This window comes from Cherax quadricarinatus, chromosome 88 (assembly GCF_038502225.1).
Source record: "Cherax quadricarinatus isolate ZL_2023a chromosome 88, ASM3850222v1, whole genome shotgun sequence".
Lineage (NCBI taxonomy): Eukaryota > Metazoa > Arthropoda > Malacostraca > Decapoda > Parastacidae > Cherax > Cherax quadricarinatus.
This window is the reverse complement of record NC_091379.1, coordinates 5,226,935-5,250,404: the sequence shown is the minus strand read 5'-3', so window position 1 is coordinate 5,250,404 and position 23,470 is coordinate 5,226,935. Positions and strand designations below refer to the sequence as shown.

General features: G+C 41.3%; 1 protein-coding gene across 1 annotated transcript in view; it reads right to left on the bottom strand.

Annotated features, from left to right (window-relative positions):
* Positions 1-16,347, bottom strand: part of LOC128698543 (signal transducer and activator of transcription C) — a 41,231-nt gene extending 24,884 nt beyond the window's left edge. The window contains exons 1-5 of the mRNA XM_053790820.2: positions 16,279-16,347; positions 12,910-14,078; positions 12,348-12,509; positions 11,263-11,388; positions 5,997-6,179 (exon numbers count right to left, since the gene is read on the bottom strand). Coding sequence (XP_053646795.2) covers positions 5,997-6,179; positions 11,263-11,388; positions 12,348-12,509; positions 12,910-14,037 — 1,599 coding nt within the window. The 5' untranslated portion in view covers positions 14,038-14,078; positions 16,279-16,347. The remainder of the gene's footprint in view (positions 1-5,996; positions 6,180-11,262; positions 11,389-12,347; positions 12,510-12,909; positions 14,079-16,278) is intronic.
* Positions 16,348-23,470: the final 7,123 nt, after the last annotated feature.

Here is a 23,470-nt window from a genome sequence, read left to right as displayed (position 1 = left end):
TACCTTAACCCTTTGAGGGTCCGTCCCGTAGATCTACGGCTTTACGTTCAGGGTCCAAACCGTAGATCTACGTCATGAGCTCAGCTCACTCTGATAAACTGTGAGTGGTAAATTTGGGCCTAGATATGAGAGAATACATCTATGTGGTATGTGTGCACCACATAAAACAGATCCTGCAGCACGTTGTGTATAATGAGAGAAAAAAACTGAAATCATGATTTTTCGATTAAAACAGCGACTTTGCAGTGTTTTTTTGTATGTTTTTTATAGTTGTATTTGCGATTTCTTGGTCTCATTTGATAGAATGGAAGACATATTACAGAAATAGAGATGATTTTGATTGGTTTTAGCACTAGAAATGGCTTGAAACTGAGCTCAAAGTAGCAGAAATGTTAAATTTTTGCCGATATTCAAGAGTAAACAAACGACCTCACACGTCTACTACACACCAGCTGGTGGGTCTAATATGCATTCACAAATATGGTGATGATATTTATACAATTATTACAATATTGCATAACAGTAAATCTTCTATTTTTTGGTGTGAATAAAAATTCATTATGTGAATAAAAAATCAAAATGGAATTCATTTTTAAAGCCTCAAAACGTAACTAATGAACAGAGGAAATGTTAGTTTAGTTCCAGGAATACCTACATTGTTTATTCTGGACCCTATTTTGAAATTGGAATATTTTGAACTTTGTGTTAAATTGGCCAAATTAACAATTTCCTATCACTTTAATTTGTAGTTGAAACAGTTGACTTAGCGATTTCTTGTGCTCAATCGATAGAATAGAAGTAATACTAGTGAAATAGCTAAGAATTTGGTTGACTGGAATAATGTAATTGGCCTAAAATGGGAGTCAAAGTCGGCAAAATCGCCGATTCGTAAATATCGCTGACACATCAAAATTCGCGAGAGCATAATTTCGTCAATTTTCCATCAAATTTCGTACTTTTTGATTTATTACCTTCACAAAAAGATTCTCTACCATTTCATAAGAAAAAATAACAAATTTTTTTTTTGAAAATTCTTGGACACTGGGGCACCACTTCAGATTTGGGCCTTGGACCCTGAAAGGGTTAATTATTATGATAACATAAGAACATAAGAACATAAGAAAGGAGGAACACTGCAGGAGGCCTGCTGGCCCATACTAGGCAGGTCCTTTACAATTCATCCCACTAACAAAACATTTACCCAACCCAATTTTCAATGCTACCCAAGAAATAAGCTCTGATGTGAAAGTCCCACTCAAATCCAACCCTTCCCACTCATGTACTTATCCAACCTAGATTTGAAACTACCCAAAGTCCTAGCCTCAATAACCCAACTAGGTAGACTGTTCCACTCATCAACTACCCTATTTCCAAACCAATACTTTCCTATGTCCTTTCTAAATCTAAACTTATCTAATTTAAATCCATTACTGCGGGTTCTCTCTTGGAGAGACATCCTCAAGACCTTATTAATATCCCCTTTATTAATACCTATCTTCCACTTATACACTTCGATCAGGTCTCCCCTCATTCTTCGTCTAACAAGTGAATGTAACTTAAGAGTCTTCAATCTTTCTTCATAAGGAAGATTTCTGATGCTATGTATTAATTTAGTCATCCTACGCTGAATGTTTTCTAACGAATTTATGTCCATTTTGTAATACGGAGACCAGAACTGAGCTGCATAATCAAGGTGAGGCCTTACTAATGATGTATAAAGCTGCAGTATGACCTCTGGACTTCTGTTGCTTACACTTCTTGATATAAATCCCAGTAATCTATTTGCCTTATTACGTACGCTTAGGCATTGCTGTCTTGGTTTAAGGTTGCTGCTCACCATAACCCCCAAGTCCTTTTCGCAATCTGTATGGCTAAGTTCTACATCATTTAATTTATAAGTACTAGGGTTATGGGCACTCCCAAGCTTCAGAACCTTGCACTTATCTACATTGAACTGCATCTGCCACTTTTCTGACCAAGAATAGAGTTTGTTTAAGTCCTCCTGAAGTTCCCTAACATCTACGTTTGAATCAATTATCCTACCTATCTTTGTGTCATCGGCGAATTTGCTCATATCACTAGTAATTCCCTCATCAAGATCATTGATATATATTATAAACAACAACGGGCCCAAGACTGATCCCTGTGGAACGCCACTTGTTACAGATCCCCACTCGGATTTAACCCCATTTATGGACACTCTCTGCTTCCTGTCAGTGAGCCATGACTCGATCCACGAGAGCACTTTTCCCCCAATGCCATGGGCTGCCACTTTCTTTAACAGTCTATGGTGCGGAACTCTATCAAAAGCCTTACTAAAATCTAAGTAAATAATATCAAATTCTTTATTGTGGTCAACAGCCTCAAAAGCTTTACTGAAGAAAGTTAATAAATTAGTTAGACAAGACCGGCCTCTTGTGAATCCATGCTGAGTATCATTAATCAAGCTATGCTTATCGAGATGGCTTCTTATAATCTCAGCTATAATTGACTCTAGTAATTTGCCTACAATTGAGGTCAGGCTTATTGGGCGGTAATTTGACGGTAACGACTTGTCCCCTGTTTTAAAAATAGGAGTTACATTAGCCATCTTCCACATATCAGACACTACACCTGTTTGAAGAGATAAATTAAAAATATTAGTTAATGGTTCACAGAGTTCCATTTTGCATTCCTTAAGAACCCTTGAAAAAACCTCATCAGGACCCGGCGACTTATTTTGCTTCAGTCTGTCTATCTGCCTCACAACCATCTCACTAGTGACTGTGATGTTACATAATTTATCTTCTTCTAGCCCACTGTAAAAATTAATTACTGGAATATTGTTAGTGTCTTCCTGTGTAAAAACTGAGAGAAAATAATTATTTAAAATCAAGCACATTTCATTCTCATTGTCAGTAAGGTGCCCATAGTTATTTTTAAGGGGACCTATCTTATCTCTAACTTTTGTTCTATAGACCTGGAAAAAACTTTTTGGGTTAGTTTTAGAATCCCTAGCAACTTTAATTTCATAGTCCCTTTTAGCTTTTCTTATCCCCTTTTTAATGTCCCTCTTAATGTCAATATACTGATTCATAAGATGACCCTCACCTCTTTTGATACGCCTATAAATTCCTTTCTTATGCCCTAGTAGATATTTGAGCCTATTATTCATCCATTTTGGGTCATTTCTATTTGATCTAATTTCTTTATATGGGATAAACGCTCTTTGAGCAGCATGTATAGTGTTCAGAAAACTGTCATATTGATAGCTCTCTTCGTTACCCCAGTCAACAGATGATAAGTGTTCTTTAAGCCCATCGTAATCTGCTAAGCGAAAATCTGGGACTGTTACTGAGTTATCGCTACTATCGTACTTCCATTCAATGCTAAATGTAATTGATTTGTGGTCGCTAGCACCCAGTTCCTCTGAAATTTCTAAATTATTAACAAGGGATTCATTGTTTGCCATAACTAAGTCAAGCAGGTTATTTCCCCTTGTAGGTTCTGTCACAAACTGCTTCAAAAAACAATCCTGAAATACTTCTAAGAAGTCGTACGATTCTAAATTCCCAGTCAAGAAATTCCAATCAACATGACTAAAGTTAAAGTCTCCTAGAATTACTACATTATCGTGCCTTGTGGCCTTAACAATTTCCTCCCATAGTAGTTTCCCTTGGTCCCTATCTAAGTTAGGGGGACGGTATATCACTCCTAAAATCAGTTTTTCATGCCCCTCTGAAAATTCTATCCAAACAGACTCTGTATGTGTTACTTCAGACTTAATACCCGTTTTTATGCAACAGTTCAAGCGATCTCGGACGTACAATGCCACCCCACCCCCCCTCCCAATACTTCTATCTTCTTGGAACAATTTAAAACCCTGAATATGACATTCCGCAGGCATGTCCCGACTTTTTGAATTAAACCACGTCTCAGTTAAGGCAAATACATCAATGTTACCTACACTAGCAACTAATCTCAACTCGTCCATCTTATTCCTAGCACTACGGCAATTAGCATAATAAACATTGAAAGACTCTCCTTTCTCTTTACCCTTCCTGCTCATTTCTATTTTTCTACTAAACCTATTACCGTCTTTATCACCCAAGGTCCCTGGCTTTTCAATATCTATCTCGTTCTTATTATTACTAGTTCCCCTAGAACTCGTAATATTACTACACTGGGACTTCACTGTTTTCCTGCCAAAACCCATACCACTAACTATTCCTAGTTTAAAGTCCTAACTGCTCCCTCCACTGCAGTTGCCAGTGCTCCCACCCCACACCTAGATAAGTGAACCCCATCCCTAGCATACATGTCATTTCTGCCATAGAAGAGGTCCCAGTTGTCAATGAATGTTACCGCATTTTCCTTACAGTATTTGTCCAGCCAGCAATTGACACCAATTGCCCTGGACAACCATTCACTTCCAACTCCCCTCCTTGGCAAAATACCACATATGAGAGGGTTCCCACCCTTACTTCTAATTATTTCTATTGCTGACCTATACCTGCTAATCAGGTCCTCACTCCTACGTCTGCCAACATCGTTGCCTCCAGCACTGAGACAGATAATAGGATTGCTCCCATTACCTCTCATGATGTCATCCAGACGGCTAACAATATCCTCCATCCCAGCCCCAGGAAAGCAAACTCTCTGTCTCCTACTCCTGTCCTTCAAGCAGAACGCCCTATCCATATACCTAACTTGGCTATCCCCAACAACAACAATATTCTTACCTTCCTTAATGTCTTTCGTCGTGTCGTTCCCAGTAGTCAACTCACATTCGTCGGGTAGCACTGAGAATGTATTGGATGTTTCCACAACAGTTTCCACGGCAGTCTCTTTCTTCTTCATCGTTTCTACCTTTCCATTCGTCTTCTTGATCGTCAACTTCTTTCCCTGCTGTCCAGCCACTGACCAGTTTCCCTTCTTGACCTGAGGACTCAAAACAGGAGGACTACTACGAATCTTCTTGTTCTCCTCGGTCAATCGCCGAATTTCCAAATTCGCCAACCTCAATTCTTCCTTAAGCTGTTGGTAAAGTTGCTCGATGGAGGGCATCTTGCTTCAATTCTAGAGAGCGCGCAAACAGGTCTTCACAGAGCCAAGTACACGTCAACACTGCGCAAATGCCAACTCAATCAGGAGCTACTGCGCAGCACGTCCGCACGGCCCAATAGCGATGCGAACACTCTCCAGAACCAATTTTTTTTTTTTTCAACAAACCGGCCGTATCCCACCAAGGCAGGGTGGTCCAAAAAGATAAACGAAAGTTTTTCTTTTTAAATTTGGTAATTTGTACAGGAGAAGGGGTTACTAGCCCCTTGCTCCCTCCAGAACCAAATATCACACATTATATATTATATTAAAGTTAAACAATATATTTAATCTTTCATTAAGCTGTTTTCATCAAATTGAACAGAGAAAGACAACAAACTTATTAATGTAGCTCGGTGGTCATTCCATTTGGTTCACAAGCAAAAGTTCTGAGATTAAATCCTATTTACCTAGCAACAAGAACTATATTTACCTGTAAGTACACTTCCTTGGTAAATATGCCCTAGATAAAGTTTTCAAATTAGCTAAGGTAATATAACAGTTTTTAGCTTCTACAGGGATGCCCTGCATATACAGCTCCATCTTTCCAGTGTTCCAGTGTTCATTATGTTTGTGCTTTTACCATTTTTCTGGTGTTTTCACCATTTTCATATAATAGCTGTGTAAAGGAAGGGAAACTGGCACCATATTTTAAGGTAAGTTTGTATGTACTGTGTATTTATTCTAATTTTTTATCTGCTTTTTTTATGCCTAGCTGCTAGCTGTACTGAGCACTTAATATATAATAGTGTAAACATTTTATCAGGTGTTTTAGATTCACTCAATAATGAAAAAATCACTTTTTATGACCCCGTACAGGTTCAAAAAAGGGTCAGACACCCAGGAGCTGTACAAATGGGGCCCTCCTGTATATTATAAACATTGAAGCAATATCCTAGCATAATGCAGTTTACCTTCTTGGTGTAGCGTCGTTTAACATCACAGAGCTTGAGACAGGTGAAGAGATAAGAATTCTGAAGGTTGAAATCACTGAGATCCCAAAAGTTGTTGAAGATTTCTAATATTTTGGAGCCCATCCTTTCCCAACACTTCAAGGGACAATGGCACGGTGGTCCAATTATCCTCGCTCCAACCACCTGCAATGAAATATTGATTTATATACATTAGCTGTAACCTATCTTAAAAATCATTCTGATTAGATATGGACATATTAGTCAGCTAAGTTCATTGAAAAACAGTCTAAAGGGAATAATATTTAGAGGAAGAATAAACTATCTAATGTAAAATAAAAAACTATACACAAAACACTCCCACACAACATAAGAATTGAGGAACACTGCTGTAGCATTACTGGCCCATACAAGGCAAGTCCTTCTCAATATCAACCATTCCCACCCACCTAATCATCTAACCTTTACCCAAAGCCACCTAAGCATTACCCTACCCTCCTTCCTGTTGTTTCTATCAACATGGAGTGATTTAAACCTTTGAATGTGGCACCTGGCAACCATGTCCCAACACTTTAAATTAAAGCAGTTATTGCAATAACATTAATGCTTCCTGCACACACTGCCAAACATAAATTCATTAATTTTATTCCTGACAAACCATACCGCAGGCGGGGATAGAACCCGCAGTCAGCCATAAAACTCCAGAACTGCGGGTTCTATCCCTACCTGTGATATGGTTTGTTTGCAATCGTGTCATTACGATTTCGTGAGTTATTCCTGGCACTTTGTCTGTTAGTATAAAATATGTCAGGATGTTTTTTCTTCTGTGCCTTTGCCCCTATTCAGCTTTGCCTTTCCAAAATTTCTGTTATTATCTTTACCCAGCATTACGTAATGACTGTATTCCTAAAATTCATGATATCAGTATGTGTTTCCACAATCCATTTATTCCCTTCCAAACCCCATACCTTTAACTATTCCTAGTTTAAACTCCTAACAACACTCTCCACTGCACTAGCAAGAGCACCCACACATGCCCAGGATAAGTGAACCCCATCCCGACATGCATGTCATATATGCCGTAGAAGTGGTCCCAGTTGTCGATAAATGGTACAGCAGCATCCTTACAGCCAACAATTAAACCATTTGCTCTGGGAAGCCATTCATTTGCAACACCCCTTCTAGGCAAAAATGCCAGGAGAATAGGGTAATGTTTGGTTTACCATAAAGTAAAATATAAGGGAGAAGGGCAGATCTGAGAATGAAATGACACCACTCACCCACCATGAATCATGGTCACCTATGACCCTACCTGCTGCACAACACCTGGATGACACTGCCAGAAGTAATGGAGCAAGGATCAAAAACCATCTGTTCAGACAAGTACTATTGTTTTTCAGTTAATAATAGTGGTGTGCAAACTGGCAATAATGCAAGAAGTTATAGACTTACAGTTGCCATTCCTGGATACACAGGCAACCTCCAGTAGTACTTTCATCAGAGGTCCCACCACGTGGAGGCCAGATGTCTCACCAGAGGGTCATCTGATATGCCCTAATATTTTTTTTATTTTATTATCACACTGGCCGATTCCCACCAAGGCAGGGTGGCCCGAAAAAGAAAAACTTTCACCATCATTCACTCCATCACTGTCTTGCCAGAAGGGTGCTTTACACTACAGTTTTTAAACTGCAACATTAACACCCCTCCTTCAGAGGTGCAGGCACTGTACTTCCCATCTCCAGGACTCAAGTCCAGCCTGCCGGTTTCCCTGAATCCCTTCATAAATGTTACTTTGCTCCCACCCCAAAAGCACATCAAGTATTAAAAACCATTTGTCTCCATTCACTCCTATCAAACACGCTCACGCATGCCTGCTGGAAGTCCAAGCCCCTCGCACACAAAACCTCCTTTACCCCCTCCCTCCAACCTTTCCTAGGCCGACCCCTACCCCACCTTCCTTCCACTACAGACTGATACACTCTTGAAGTCACTCTGTTTCGCTCCATTCTCTCTACATGTCCAAACCACCTCAACAACCCTTCCTCAGCCCTCTGGACAACAGTTTTGGTAATCCCGCATCTCCTCCTAACTTCCAAACTACGAATTCTCTGCATTATATTCACACCACACATTGCCCTCAGACATGACATCTCCACTGCCTCCAGCCTTCTCCTCGCTGCAACATTCATCACCCATGCTTCACACCCATATAAGAGCGTTGGTAAAACCATACTCTCATACATTCCCCTCTTTGCCTCCAAGGACAAAGTTCTTTGTCTCCACATACTCCTAAGTGCACCACTCACCCTTTTCCCCTCATCAATTCTATGATTGACCTCATCTTTCATAGACCCATCTGCTGACACGTCCACTCCCAAATATCTGAATACATTCACCTCCTCCATACTCTCTCCCTCCAATCTGATATCCAATCTTTCATCACCTAATCTTTTTGTTATCCTCATAACCTTACTCTTTCCTGTATTCACTTTTAATTTTCTTCTTTTGCACACCCTACCAAATTCATCCACCAATCTCTGCAACTTCTCTTCAGAATCTCCCAAGAGCACAGTGTCATCAGCAAAGAGCAACTGTGACAACTCCCACTTTATGTGTGATTCTTTATCTTTTAACTCCACGCCTCTTGCCAAGACCCTCGCATTTACTTCTCTTACCCCATCTATAAATATATTAAACAACCACGGTGACATCACACATCCTTGTCTAAGGCCTACTTTTACTGGGAAATAATTGCCCTCTTTCCTACATATTCTAACCTGAGCCTCACTATCCTCATAAAAACTCTTCACTGCTTTCAGTAACCTATCTCCTACACCATACACCTGCAACATCTGCCACATTGCCCCCCTATCCACCCTGTCATACGCCTTTTCCAAATCCATAAATGCCACAAAGACCTCTTTAGCCTTATCTAAATACTGTTCACTTATATGTTTCACTGTAAACACCTGGTCCACACACCCCCTACCTTTCCTAAAGCCTCCTTGTTCATCTGCTATCCTATTCTCCATCTCACTCTTAATTCTTTAGAAAGGAGCTATGCATGCTCTCTGCCAATCCCTAGGTACCTTACCCTCTTCCATATATTTATTAAATAATTGCACCAACCACTCCAAAACTATATCCCCACCTGCTTTTAACATTTCTATCTTTATCCCATCAATCCCGGCTGCCTTACCCCCTTTCATTTTACCTACTGCCTCACGAACTTTCCCCACACTCACAACTGGCTCTTCCTCACTCCTACAAGATGTTATTCCTCCTTGCCCTATACACGAAAGCTTCCCTATCTTCATCAACATTTAACAATTCCTCAAAATATTCCTTCCATCTTCCCAATACCTCTAACTCTCCATTTAATAACTCTCCTCTCCTATTTTTAACTGACAAATCCATTTGTTCTCTAGGCTTCCTTAACTTGTTAATCTCACTCCAAAACTTTTTCTTATTTTCAACAAAATTTGTTGATAACATCTCACCCACTCTCTCATTTGCTCTCTTTTTACATTGCTTCACCACTCTCTTAACCTCTCTCTTTTTCTCCATATACTCTTCCCTCCTTGCATCACTTCTACTTTGTAAAAACTTCTCATATGCTAACTTTTTCTCCCTTACTACTCTCTTTACATCATCATTCCACCAATCGCTCCTCTTCCCTCCCGCATCCACTTTCCTGTAACCACAAACTTCTGCTGAACACTCTAACACTACATTTTTAAACCTACCCCATACCTCTTCGACCCCATTACCTATACTCTCATTAGCCCCTCTATCCTCCAATAGCTGTTTATATCTTACCCTAACTGCCTCCTCTTTTAGTTTATAAACCTTCACCTCTCTCTTCCCTGATGCTTCTATTCTCCTTGTATCCCATCTACCTTTTACTCTCAGTGTAGCTACAACTAGAAAGTGATCTGATATATCTGTGGCCCCTCTATAAACATGTACATCCTGAAGTCTACTCAACAGTCTTTTATCTACCAATACATAATCCAACAAACTACTGTCATTTTGCCCTACATCATATCTTGTATACTTATTTATCCTCTTTTTCTTAAAATATGTATTACCTATAACTAAACCCCTTTCTATACAAAGTTCAATCAAAGGGCTCCCATTATCATTTACACCTGGCACCCCAAACTTACCTACCACACCCTCTCTAATAGTTTCTCCTACTTTAGCATTCAGATCCCCTACCACAATTACTCTCTCACTTGGTTCAAAGGCTCCTATACATTCACTTAACATCTCCCAAAATCTCTCTCTCTCTCCTCTACATTCCTCTCTTCTCCAGGTGCATACACGCTTATTATGACCCACTTTTTGCATCCAACCTTTACTTTAATCCACATAATTCTTGAATTTACACATTCATATTCTCTTTTCTCCTTCCATAACTGATCATTCAACATTACTGCTACCCCTTCCTTTGCTCTAACTCTCTCAGATACTCCAGATTTAATCCCATTTATTTCCCCCCACCGAAACTCCCCTACCCCCTTCAGCTTTGTTTCGCTTAGGGCCAGGACATCCAACTTCTTTTCATTCATAACATCAGCAATCATCTGTTTCTTGTCATCCGCACTACATCCACGCACATTCAAGCATCCCAGTTTTATAAAGTTTTTCTTCTTCTCTTTTTTAGTAAATGTCTACATGAGAAGGGGTTACTAGCCCATTGCTCCCGGCATTTTAGTCGCCTCATACGACACGCATGGCTTACGGAGGAAAGATTCTTTTCCACTTCCCCATGGACAATAGAAGAAATAAAGAAGAACAAGAGCTATTTAGAAAAAGGAAAAAACCTAGATGTATGTATATATATATGCATGTGCGTGTCTGTGAAGTGTGACCAAAGTGTAAGTAGGAGTAGCAAGATATCCCTGTTATCTAGCGTGTTTATGAGACAGAAAAAGAAACCAGCAATCCTACCATCATGCAAAACAGTTACAGTTTTCTGTTTCACAGTCATCTGCCCTAATATGACTCAGTTTCCACTGGGTGGAGTGACCCATCTACCAAAGCACTACCAATATCAGTTACATTAGAACATCAGTATAGTAGCTGGATTATTGCAAGTGAGAGACAATGAAGAACACCAAAAAGTCATCAGGTAAATATCAGAAAACAGAATGACAAGAGAAGACAGCTAAGTTCAGGTCAAATCATGGGTTTTCAAAATTAAAACATGTAACAACAAATAGTATCTAATGATTAATAGACTGCAATACTGAACTCTCACCTTGCCTAGACGATTCACGTATTCACGACCAGAATTACGATTGAGTTTTATTCGCTGTCTCTTTTGCTTTAATTGATTGATGGCTTCCTCTGATTCTCTCTTGATTTGATTAAGTGATGTGTCAATCTGAAAACAATAACATGAATAAATCTAAAGTAAAAGGACACAAGTGCAACTAATGTGACATTTATTGTGGCAACGTTTCGCTCTCCAGGAGCTTTATCAAGCCATGGTAATGGCTTGATAAAGCTCCTGGAGAGCGAAACGTTGCCACAATAAATGTCACATTAGTTGCACTTGTGTCCTTTTACTTTACATATTGTCGGCAATTCTACCAACTTTATTATGAATAAATCTGCCATTATATATATGATAAGTCTAGGAAATGTACAATAAAATATCTAGACACTAAGAACATTAGTGTTGTCTGTTAATAATTTAAAAAAAAAAAAACACTTTTCATTATCACTATTAAGACATTGAAGCCTAACTCACTCTTACCAATGTGGCTACTTTACAGATATGAGACTCGTTCCAGTTACAGTGGTGTGATTATGTTCTTCGTCTTTATGTGTATTCACTGTTGGCTGTCTTTTCACATTAGAGTAAAATTTTAAATATCCTAGATATGTGAACCAAAGACATGTATGGAGAAAGAGCTTTTACTGGGACAATGTTAAGATCTTTATAAAATTATATGATAAAATGCTTAACAGATCAAAATATTGTCCTATAGAAGTTCTTCATAAAGACACATAATCGAAAGGTCATAATCATAACCATAATTTTTAAAAGGGGCGGACTGGTAAGCCAGGGCAGGGGCTTGGTAAGACGACCAAAAGGTCCAGCTGCAGGCCATCATATGATTAACACCCGCATCAGGAAACACTCGTCCTGTTTCCCGACAAACTCACCCAATCTAATGAAACAGACACACTTTCTTCACTATTGTCAGTGGTATGCTCCTTGTATCCAACAAATATCTCTGATTCTATCATTTGCTTACATTGCTCAATTAATGCAAAAATATTTATACATTTTATATAAAATATTAAAAAGCACATAAGAGTGATAATTCACATTACCATAGGACCATTCCTTGGGTCTATGTGGACGATACTTTTTTTTTGGACAACAATGCGTTTTCTTTTCATTCTCCGAGCCTTCTTCACTGGTTGCTTCTTCTCTCTCTCCTTCTTTTTCTTCCACGGTCGCCTCCACGTTCGCTTTACAGGCACAGGTTTGACCTGAGGTAAATATTTTGAAGTGTTTAGTACAGTATTCCATTCACTCTTTCTCTCACCTTTCATTCTCAATTAAATTTAGTAAAATAGAAAACTCAAGCCTTGTAAGGTAATGAATGTAAAACTGTATTTTTTTTTTAAAGGTACACACACATGAGTACCACTAGATTAAATAATATGAACCACCTGTTAAGTGCAAATATTTCATCAAAATTTGAAAGAATTCCTACATAATTTTGAGGACAGAAAACCTTCATTTAGTATCATATTTTAACAGTTATTTACCTTATTCAAGAACAGTAATTAAAAATTTACACAATTGTTGCAATTTGAATTTCTGCTGAAAAATAAGGACAAGAGTACAGTTTACTGCATAAAAAAATTAAATATACAGCAAACTCACATCTTCTTTATTTAAGATTCCATTTGTAGTCACGACAGTTGTGGTAGTCGATGCCCCACCACTAGTGAATGTTATAGGGTTGTTATTAGCCGTCATAATTCCAGTCAGTACAATCAGTGGGGGAGACTGAGAGACTGTGCCAGCAGTCACTGTCACAGTTGCTGGTGTCTTCGATGCACCTGCGTGTTGAACAGTGATGGGCATCTGTAGGCCATTAACTAGCTGAACGCTGTTTACTGATGTTAATATTTGTTGCTGAGGCTGATTCTGCTGTACTTGTTGTGTTTGTTGCTGTGTCTGTTGCTGCTGCTGTTGTGTTTGTTGCATTTGCTGCTGCATCTGTTGCTGTGATGGCATCTGTTGTGACGAGGATTGCTGCCGAGGTTGCTGAGTTGGTGGCTGTTGCTGTTGCTGCTGCTGCTGTTGCTGCTGCTGCTGTTGCTGCTGCTGCTGTTGTTGCTGCTGCTGCTGCTGCTGCTGCTGCTGCTGCTGCTGAAGTTTTGGCTGTTGTGGTTGGTTTTGCATTAGCTGCTGTGATGACGGCTGTTGCACCTGCTGCTGGGCCTGCTGTTGTGCTTGCTGCTGTGATTGTTGTTGTGCTTGCTGCTGTGCTTGTTGCTGAGCTTGCTGCTGAGCTTGCTGCTGTGCTTGCTGCTGCACCTGCTGGTGTGCCTGTTGTTGAGCTTGTTGCTGCGCTTGCTGCTGGACTTGTTGGTGTTGCTGGAGAAGTTGCTGCTGACCAATAGGTTGGCTTGGCTGTTGAGCAGACATCTGCTGTTGGAGTAATCTGGGCTGTGTAAGACCCTGCTGCTGTTGATGCTGAACATGCTGATGCTGCTGGACATGCTGATGCTGCTGCACCATCTGTGCCATTATTGGTTGTGCTTGAAGATGTATGTGCTGGGTGGAGGGCGAGGAGGGTACAGTCGTGGTAACCCCAGCTATGTTGACAATCGAGGTGGCCGGTGTGGTGGAGAGCGAGGTGGCCAGCTGCGGTGGCTGTGGTCGTGGTAGTTCTTCCTTGACGTGGTGGTGGGCTCCCTGACCTTCCTGAACCACCTCACAAAACTGCAGTGGTGAGAAGAGGTCCTGGGCAAAGCCAGCTGCCTCTGAAGCTGGCTCAGCCATTCTTCTGCACTCTTCAAAATCTTGCCATCAAAACAATGCCACTGTAAATAAAACCGTAATTATTAACTAAATACAGTACTCAACCACATTATTTAAAATAGAAGAAAAAATTGGATTATAAAGCTTGAAGGGTCAGTAGCCCAGAATAACTCAATAAGGTCAATCTATGTGGCTTATTTCCATTGTGGTCCTGTTTTTTAGGATCTTCACAAGATACAACCCTCAACAGCTAACTAACACCCAGGTATCTATTTCCTGCTAAGCAACAGGGATGGTATGATAGGTGTTGGGGTCTTCCCAACATGTTCCATTTCATGTGAGGCTCAAGCTACACAAAAGGAGCTAGCTACAGAAAGGGAGGAGATTTAGCTACAGAAGGGGAGGAGAGTTAGCTACAGAAGGGGAGGAGAGTTAGCTACAGAAGGGGAAGAGAGTTAGCTACAGATGGGGAGGAGAGTTAGCTACAGAAGGGGAGGAGAGTTAGCTACAGAAGGGGAAGAGAGTTAGCTACAGATGGGGAGGAGAGTTAGCTACAGAAGGGGAGGAGAGTTAGCTACAGAAGGGGAGGAGAGTTAGCTACAGATGGGGAGGAGAGTTAGCTACAGAAGAGGAGGAGAGTAATTTCTTGTGTAGTTAACATTCATGTACCTATTACTGTAAGCTGATTCCCTCTTTAATGTTAAGATAAGATTTTGTTCAGATTTTAACCCTGGAGGGTTAGCCACCCAGGATAACCTAAGAAAGTCAGTGCATCATCGAGGACTATCTGTTATATTTCCATTGGGGTCCTCAATCTTGTCTCCCAGAATGTGACCCACACCAGTCGACTAACATCCAGGTACCCACCTGCTGCTGGATGAATGGGACAACAGGTGTAAGGAAACACACCCAATGTTTCCACACTTGCTGGGGATCGAACCTGGACACTCAGCGCTTAAAGCGAGAGCTTTACCTACCTTATTCCTAGCACATGTATATCTCCTTTTATTGTAACTTGACTTTTCACAGTTGAGTTACTTTGCTATTTTAACTTTTAAGGTTATAATCATGATTCCTACTGTATCTTACAGCTAGGATTTAGATAAGATAAGATAAGATTTCGTTCGGATTTTTAATCCCCGGAGGGTTAGCCACCCAGGATAACCCAAGAAAGTCAGTGCGTCATCGAGGACTGTCTAACTTATTTCCATTGGGGTCCTTAATCTTGTCCCCCAGGATGCGACCCACACCAGTCGACTAACACCCAGGTACCTATTTGCTGCTAGGTGAACAGGACAACAGGTGTAAGGAAACGTGTCGAAATGTTTCCACCCGCCGGGAATCGAACCCGGGCCCTCCGTGTGTGAAGCGGGAGCTTTAGCCACCAGGCCACCTAATGGAAATAAGTCACTTTGATTTTTTTGGGTTATCGTGGGTAATTTACACTATGAATGATAATTGTACCTATGTATAACTGTACCTCAATAAGCTTACTTACTAAGCTAAAAAAGTCAAAGTGAATTATTTCCACTGGGGTCCTGAGAAGGGGAAAAGTCCTCCCACTCCCTCCCCAGGAAGGAAGATAACCTTAACAACCTCCCCCTGGGAGGTTAACAAGCCCCTGGCAGCTAACAAGGTCATTATCTTGACTAACAACATTCAAATAAGTCAGTGACTTATTTCCATTAGGGTCCTGAAAAGGGGAAAAGATAAAGTGTTCCCCTCCCCAGTATAACCTCCCCAGAGGGACGAGGACTTAACAACCTCCCCCTGGGAGGTTAACAAGCTCCTGGCCCCTAACAAGGTCATTATCTTGACTAAGAAGATTCAAATAAGTGTTAGTTTGGCGGGTGTCGTCGTTATGCCCTTGTAGTGCTGAGTCTGGCACCGCCATGATGCTTACTACCTTCTGCCGCCTCCATCGCCACCACTCACACTCACATTTCACACTTTTTACCCACCATTCCCCCCTTCTGGGAGCAAATAAGCACCCTAGGTGAAAGTAGCGTCCTGTGCCGTCCCCTGGTTGAGGTTTAAAGGCAGTTTGGGTTGTTAATGATGGCATAATGAGGGATTAATAAGTTGTGGTGTGAGGTCAGAGAGGCGGGAGCCAGCAGCCTCCACATACAACAGTAACATAGTACACAAGCCACAACTTTCTTACTTTCTCTACTTTGTTTAACTTTAAAACTGTGCCTAGTGGCTGCCTATTATCTCTCTCTTCCATCCCACGAGGCAACAACTTGCCAAGTAATTTCTTACCACATAAAATTGGTAATAATTGAAGGCGGGTGAGGTGAGCTCGACAAGGAACAAGAGGCGCTGCGGGGGATATAACATTTACATCAATATATCAACTAAAACAATGCTAATATTACTTCTCAATATTCTCCAAATTACTTTAATTTATATCCCAATACATCAAAGTATCACATTTATTGCAGCATTGATAATGGAGAGTATAAAAGTATAATTATAAAGACTATATCTTACTCTGGAGAATTATAACCAATAAACAAAAGATATTCCAGTAATGTTTCCAGCACAACAGATGTTCAATCTTTCAGAAATATTAATTAAAAATAATTTTTTTCTGAATAATGTGATGGATAATCCACCATATATCTATACTTACCGCACGATAACTCAAAACTGTTCTTCGGTAATAAATTACATGCATCCAGGCGCCAGCCAGACTTATTAACTGACACAATAATAACTGGGTAACCATAATCTCAAAGATATATATTTTATATATATATATATATATATATATATATATATATATATATATATATATATATATATATATATATATATATATATATATATATATATATATATATATATTCTTTCATCTTTCAACACACCGGCCGTATCCCACCGAGGCAGGGTGGCCCAAAAGAAAAAACCAAAGTTTCTCCTTTCAAATTTAGTAATATATACAGGAGAAGGGGTTACTAGCCCCTTGCTCCCGGCATTTTAGTCGCCTCTTACAACACGCATGGCTTACGGAGGAAGAATTCTGTTCCACTTCCCCATGGAGATAAGAGGAAATAAACAAGAACAAGAACTAGAAAGAAAATCGAAGAAAACCCAGAGGGGTATGTATATATACGCTTGTACATGTATGTGTAGTGTGACCTGAGTGTAAGTAGAAGTAGCAAGACGTACCTGAAATTTTGCATGTTCATGAGACAGAAAAAAAGGACACCAGCAATCCTACCATCATGTAAAACAATTACAGGCTTTCGTGTTACACTCACTTGGCAGGACGGTAGTACCTCCCTGGGCGGTTGCTGTCTACCAACCTACTACCTAGGATATATATATATATATATATATATATATATTTATATATATATTTATATTTATATGTATATATTTATATATATATATATATATATATATATATATATATAATTTCTCAAATATAGGGAAGTACCACATCTGGAACTGGACTGGGGACCCTCAGCCTCACAGACAAGAATAAATTGACTAGCAGGCCTATTGGCCCATGCGAGGCAGGTCCAAGTCTCCTACTGGCTTAAGCCAAAGCCCCAACCTAGTCAGAGTCAGCTCAGGTCACATTCACTTAAGGAACACGGCATCTGACCTAGTAGCACAAGCTAGTCAGGTCCAACTCACACCCACTCATGCATTTATCTAACCTATTCTTAAAACTATCCAATGTTTTAACCTCTATAACTGTGTTAACCTGAATAAACTTACTACAACAGTTTAATTATTCTCAGTGACAGCATCTCCAAGCTGTTCTCTGCCTCTCTATAAGACATTTTTCAGTAGGCCTATTACAAGGACCACTGGAAATAAATCACCTTGACTCTTTTTTTGGTTATCTAGGGTGATTTTGGCTATGTATGATAACTGTACTTACGTGTTCCTGTACCTAACTAAACTTATACATAAATTAGTTATTGTCCTTTTTGGTGGTAAGATATTGATTACCACCGGAACATGAGAAGCCTCACATAGGCCTACTGGCCTGTGAGGCCAGTAGGCCTATTTCCATTGCGGGGATCACAATGGAAATACAAGGACCCCAGTAGAAATATAAGTACCACAATGGAAATAAGGGCTACAATGGAAATACAAGGACCACAATGGAAATACGTACAAGGACCACAATGGAAATACAAGGACCACAATGGAAATACAAGGACCACAATGGAAATACGTACAAGGACCACAATGGAAATACAAGGACCACAATGGAAATACAAGGACCACAATGGAATACAAGGCTACAATGAAAATACAAGGACCACAATGGAAATACAAGGACCACAATGTAATACAAGGCTACAATGGAAATACAAGGACCACAATAGAAATACAAGGACCACAATGGAATACAAGGCTACAATGGAAATACAAGGACCACAATGGAAATACAAGGACCACAATGGAATACAAGGCTACAATGAAAATACAAGGACCACAATGGAAATACAAGGACCACAATGGAAATACAAGGACCACAATGGAATACAAGGCTACAATGGAAATACAAGGATCACAATGGAATACAAGGCTACAATGGAAATTAAGGACCACAATGGAAATACAAGGACCACAATGGAAATACAAGGACCACAATGGAATACAAGGCTACAATGGAAATACAAGGACCACAATGGAATACAAGGCTACAATGGAAATAAAAGGACCACAATGGAAATACAAGGACCACAATGGAATACAAGGCTACAATGGAAATACAAGGACCACAATGGAAATACAAGGACCACAATGGAATACAAGGCTACAATGGAAATACAAGGACCACAATGGAAATACAAGGACCACAATGGAAATACAAGGACCACAATGGAATACAAGGCTACAATGGAAATACAAGGATCACAATGGAATACAAGGCTACAATGGAAATTAAGGACCACAATGGAAATACAAGGACCACAATGGAAATACAAGGACCACAATGGAATACAAGGCTACAATGGAAATTAAGGACCACAATGGAAATACAAGGACCACAATGGAAATACAAGGACCACAATGGAAATACAAGGACCACAATGGAAATACAAGGACCACAATGGAATACAAGGCTACAATGGAAATTAAGGACCACAATGGAAATACAAGGATCACAATGGAAATACAAGGACCACAATGGAAATACAAGGATCACAATGGAAATAAGTCACTCTGCCTGATTTTTTGGGGTTATCCTGGGTAATTTACATTATGAAAGATAATTGTACTTAAGTGTACCTGTACCTAAATAAACTTACACTATCACCACTACAGATGTTATACCAAATTGTTGGTTAGTTGGTTAATGAGGTTTAAAGCCTATCTACTACACGAAGGTCATTAAGGGTGCATGTAACCCTGCCATTACCAGCAAGAATATTTCAATACCTAAAATAGGGTATATATGCTAAGAGAAATACGATCCACAGCATACAGTATATATTCTATGTCAACATTAAACACTGCAAACCATAGCAGTTTTAGTAAACAAACTTAGTAAATTGTTAAGCAGTGAAAAGTTAATTTTTCAGTGTGCCGGAAATGCTATGTGTGAAAAAAACCATACCCCCGGCCGGGATTGAACCCGCGGTCATAGAGTCTCAAAACTCCAGCAATCGTGTCATTACGATTTCTTGAGTCATGCTATGTGTGACCGGGGGTTTTGGTATAAAATCTGTCGGTAATGTTCGTAAATGAGAATAACAATGGTTATAAATGACCATAATTTTTAAAGGGGTGGACCGGTAAGCCAGCGGAAGGCCTCGGTCAGATGACCAAAAGCTCCAAAGGCGGGTCATCATCAGACTAAGACCCGCGTCAGGAAACATTTGTCCTGTTTCCTGACGAACCTTACCTAACCTTAGTAAATGAGACTCTTGCAACATGTGGGTAATTTTATTCTGGAAACGTTTCGCCAGCTAGTGGCTTCTTCAGTTAAATGCAGAGAAATGTGGAAGATGAGAAGGAGTTTGGAGTAATGAGTCCCTCAACCTGGAGTGGATGTCTTCACTCCATTAATCAAGAATGATGAACACATCCACTCTAGACTGACGTCCCTTCAAGGGGACGCTGGTGAGGGGCTCTTGATCTAGGTAATTGGATCTGTGCTCCAGTTCCTTGAATTGAGCCTGAATGCCTTCCCTCCCCCCACAGGTGCTGTATAATCCCTACGGGTTTAGCACTCCCCATAATAATAATAGTAATGTTGCTATGGATCAGACTATCTTAGGGGGAAGGAAGCAGAGAGAACGTCAGAAAAGAGACGCTTTTAGGCTGTGCTGTTGAGGTATCCTGAGGACGCATCGTGCCTGACTAAGACAGGATAAGGTAAGATTTGTTCGGATTTTTAATCTGGAGGGTTAGCCACCCAGGATAACCCAAGAAAGTCAGTGAGTCATTGAAGACTGTCTTATTGTCATTGTGGTCCTTCAATCTTGTCCCCCCAGGATGCCACCCACACCAGTAGACTAACACCCAGGTACTTACTGCTAGGTGAGTGGGGCAATAGGTGTAAGGTGACTAACACCCAGGTACCTACTTACTGCTAGGTAAACAGGAACAACAGGTGTAAGGTGACTAACACCCAGGTACCTACTTACTGCTAGGTAAACAGGAACAACAGGTGTAAGGTGACTAACACCCAGGCACCTACTTACTGCTAGGTGAACAGGGACAGCAGGTGTAAGGTGACTAACACTCAGGTACCTACTTACTGCTAGGTAAACAGGAACAAGTGTAAGGTGACTAACACCCAGGTACCTACTTGCTGCTAGGTAAACAGGAACAACAGGTGTAAGGTGACATGCCCAATGTCTCCACCCGGCCGGGGATTGAACCATGGACACCGTGTGTGAGGCGAGAGCGTTGTCTACCAAGCCACAGGTCGATAGAGGCGGGAAACAGGTTCACAGGGGTTCCTCATTTCCCCAGATAACCTGCCGTAGATGATGACATGAGCGAGGGTAGCTGCCAGGGCTAAGTTAGCAGCCATCACTTGTGTTCCAGCAACCTGTTGCACAAACCTCCCTGCAGAGTGCACGGTGACGAGGTCATTAGAAGAACCTACTTCCACTGGGGAATCCCGCCTACCAGTGACTATGCCCTCGTCTGCTACCCGTCCCATTTCCACCTGACGTTACTACATAAGCGTCAGGCGCCTTGCTTCTGCTTCAGAATCTCCACGACTATGGTGCTCTTCGCTCCTACTTCTAGGTTGAGGGATTGATTACCTCATCTTCTGTACATAGTTCTCCTGTCTTCAAGTTATGTCCTGGAATTTGTATTGATAAAGCCACTGGATGGCGAAACGTCTACAATAATGATACCCAGATATTGCACATGTGTCTCAATTTCATCAGAAGAACAACTCGCTGGATCTGCCGGGATGTTCCTCTTTCTTTTTAGATCCATGAAGGAGGCGAATGAGGGACCAGATCTACGCAAGAAGGACGGCAGGAAGTAAGGTTCTACAGAAGCCTCTGATATGTCTTCCTGAAAGACCAGACATAATTATGAGTAAGATATATTTAGGTCTCTTTATTGTAGAAACGTTTCGCCTGCACACTAGGCTTATTTAACTGATTGAAGAAGCCTACTATATGGGCTTCTGTTGCACATGTAAATTACTCGTCAATTTGTTGGTATTTTATGCCACTTTTATCATTGTATACATGACTGTATTATACAATATAATTAGTAGTTACTGTAAACCTTCACGAATATAACTAAATAAACACTTGAACATTGAGACACTTATGCAGCATATGGGAATCTTTATTCAGGAAACGTTTCGCCACACAGTGGTTTCATCAGTCCAATACAAAGAGGAAGGCGTAAGGAGAGGAGGAGTATGAGGTAATCAGTCCCTCAGCCTGGAGTCGATGTGTTCAGTCCATCAATCTTGAGGGACTGATTACCTCATACTCCTCCTCTCCTTACGCCTTCCTCTTTGTATTGGACTGATGAAGCCACTGTGTGGCGAAACGTTTCCTGAATAAAGATTCCCATATGCTGCATAAGTGTCTCAATGTTCAACTTGTCGGTTTTTCAAACCATTCAACACAAATAAACACTTCAAAGAACAGGAGAGATCTGTGAAGGACTCACCTTCCTGCTGGGGTTCTTGAACCTTACTTCCCACACGGGAGCCTCATGCTTCCCAGACAGGTTCCTCCTGCTGGGGTTCTTGAACCTTACTTCCCACACGGGAGCCTCATGCTTCCCAGACACAGGTTCCTCCTGCTGGGGTTCTTGAACCTTACTTCCCACACGGGAGCCTCATGCTTCCCAGACACAGGTTCCTCCTGCTGGGGTTCTTGAACCTTACTTCCCACACGGGAGCCTCATGCTTCCCAGACACAGGTTCCTCCTGCTGGGGTTCTTGAACCTTACTTCCCACACGGGAGCCTCGTGCTTCCCAGACACAGGTTCCTCCTGCTGGGGTTCTTGAACCTTACTTCCCACACGGGAGCCTCATGCTTCCCAGACACAGGTTCCTCCTGCTGGGGTTCTTGAACCTTACTTCCCACACGGGAGCCTCATGCTTCCCAGACACAGGTTCCTCCTGCTGGGGTTCTTGAACCTTACTTCCCACACAGGAACCTCATGCTTCCCAGACACAGGTTCCTCCTGCTGGGGTTCTTGAACCTTACTTCTCACACAGGAACCTCATGCTTCCCAGACACAGGTTCCTCCTGCTGGGGTTCTTGAACCTTACTTCCCACACAGGAACCTCATGCTTCCCAGACACAGGTTCCTCCAGCTGGGGTTCTTGAACCTTACTTCCCACACAGGAACCTCATGCTCCCCAGACACAGGTTCCTCCTGCTGGGGTTCTTGAACCTTACTTCCCACACAGGAGCCTCATGCTTCCCAGACACAGGTTCCTCCTGCTGGGGTTCTTGAACCTTACTTCCCACACAGGAACCTCATGCTTCCCAGACACAGGTTCCTCCTGCTGGGGTTCTTGAACCTTACTTCCCACACAGGAACCTCATGCTTCCCAGACACAGGTTCCTCCTGCTAGGGTTCTTGAACCTTACTTCCCACACAGGAACCTTATACTTCCAGACACAGGTTCCTCCTGCTGGGGTTCTTGAACCTTACTTCCCACACAGGAACCTCATGCTTCCCAGACACAGGTTCCACCTGCTGGGGTTCTTGAACCTTACTTCCCACACAGGAGCCTCATGCTTCCCAGACACAGGTTCCTCCTGCTGGGGTTCTTGAACCTTACTTCCCACACAGGAACCTCATGCTTCCCAGACACAGGTTCCTCCTGCTGGGGTTCTTGAACCTTACTTCCCACACAGGAACCTCATGCTTCCCAGACACAGGTTCCTCCTGCTAGGGTTCTTGAACCTTACTTCCCACACAGGAACCTCATACTTCCAGACACAGGTTCCTCCTGCTGGGGTTCTTGAACCTTACT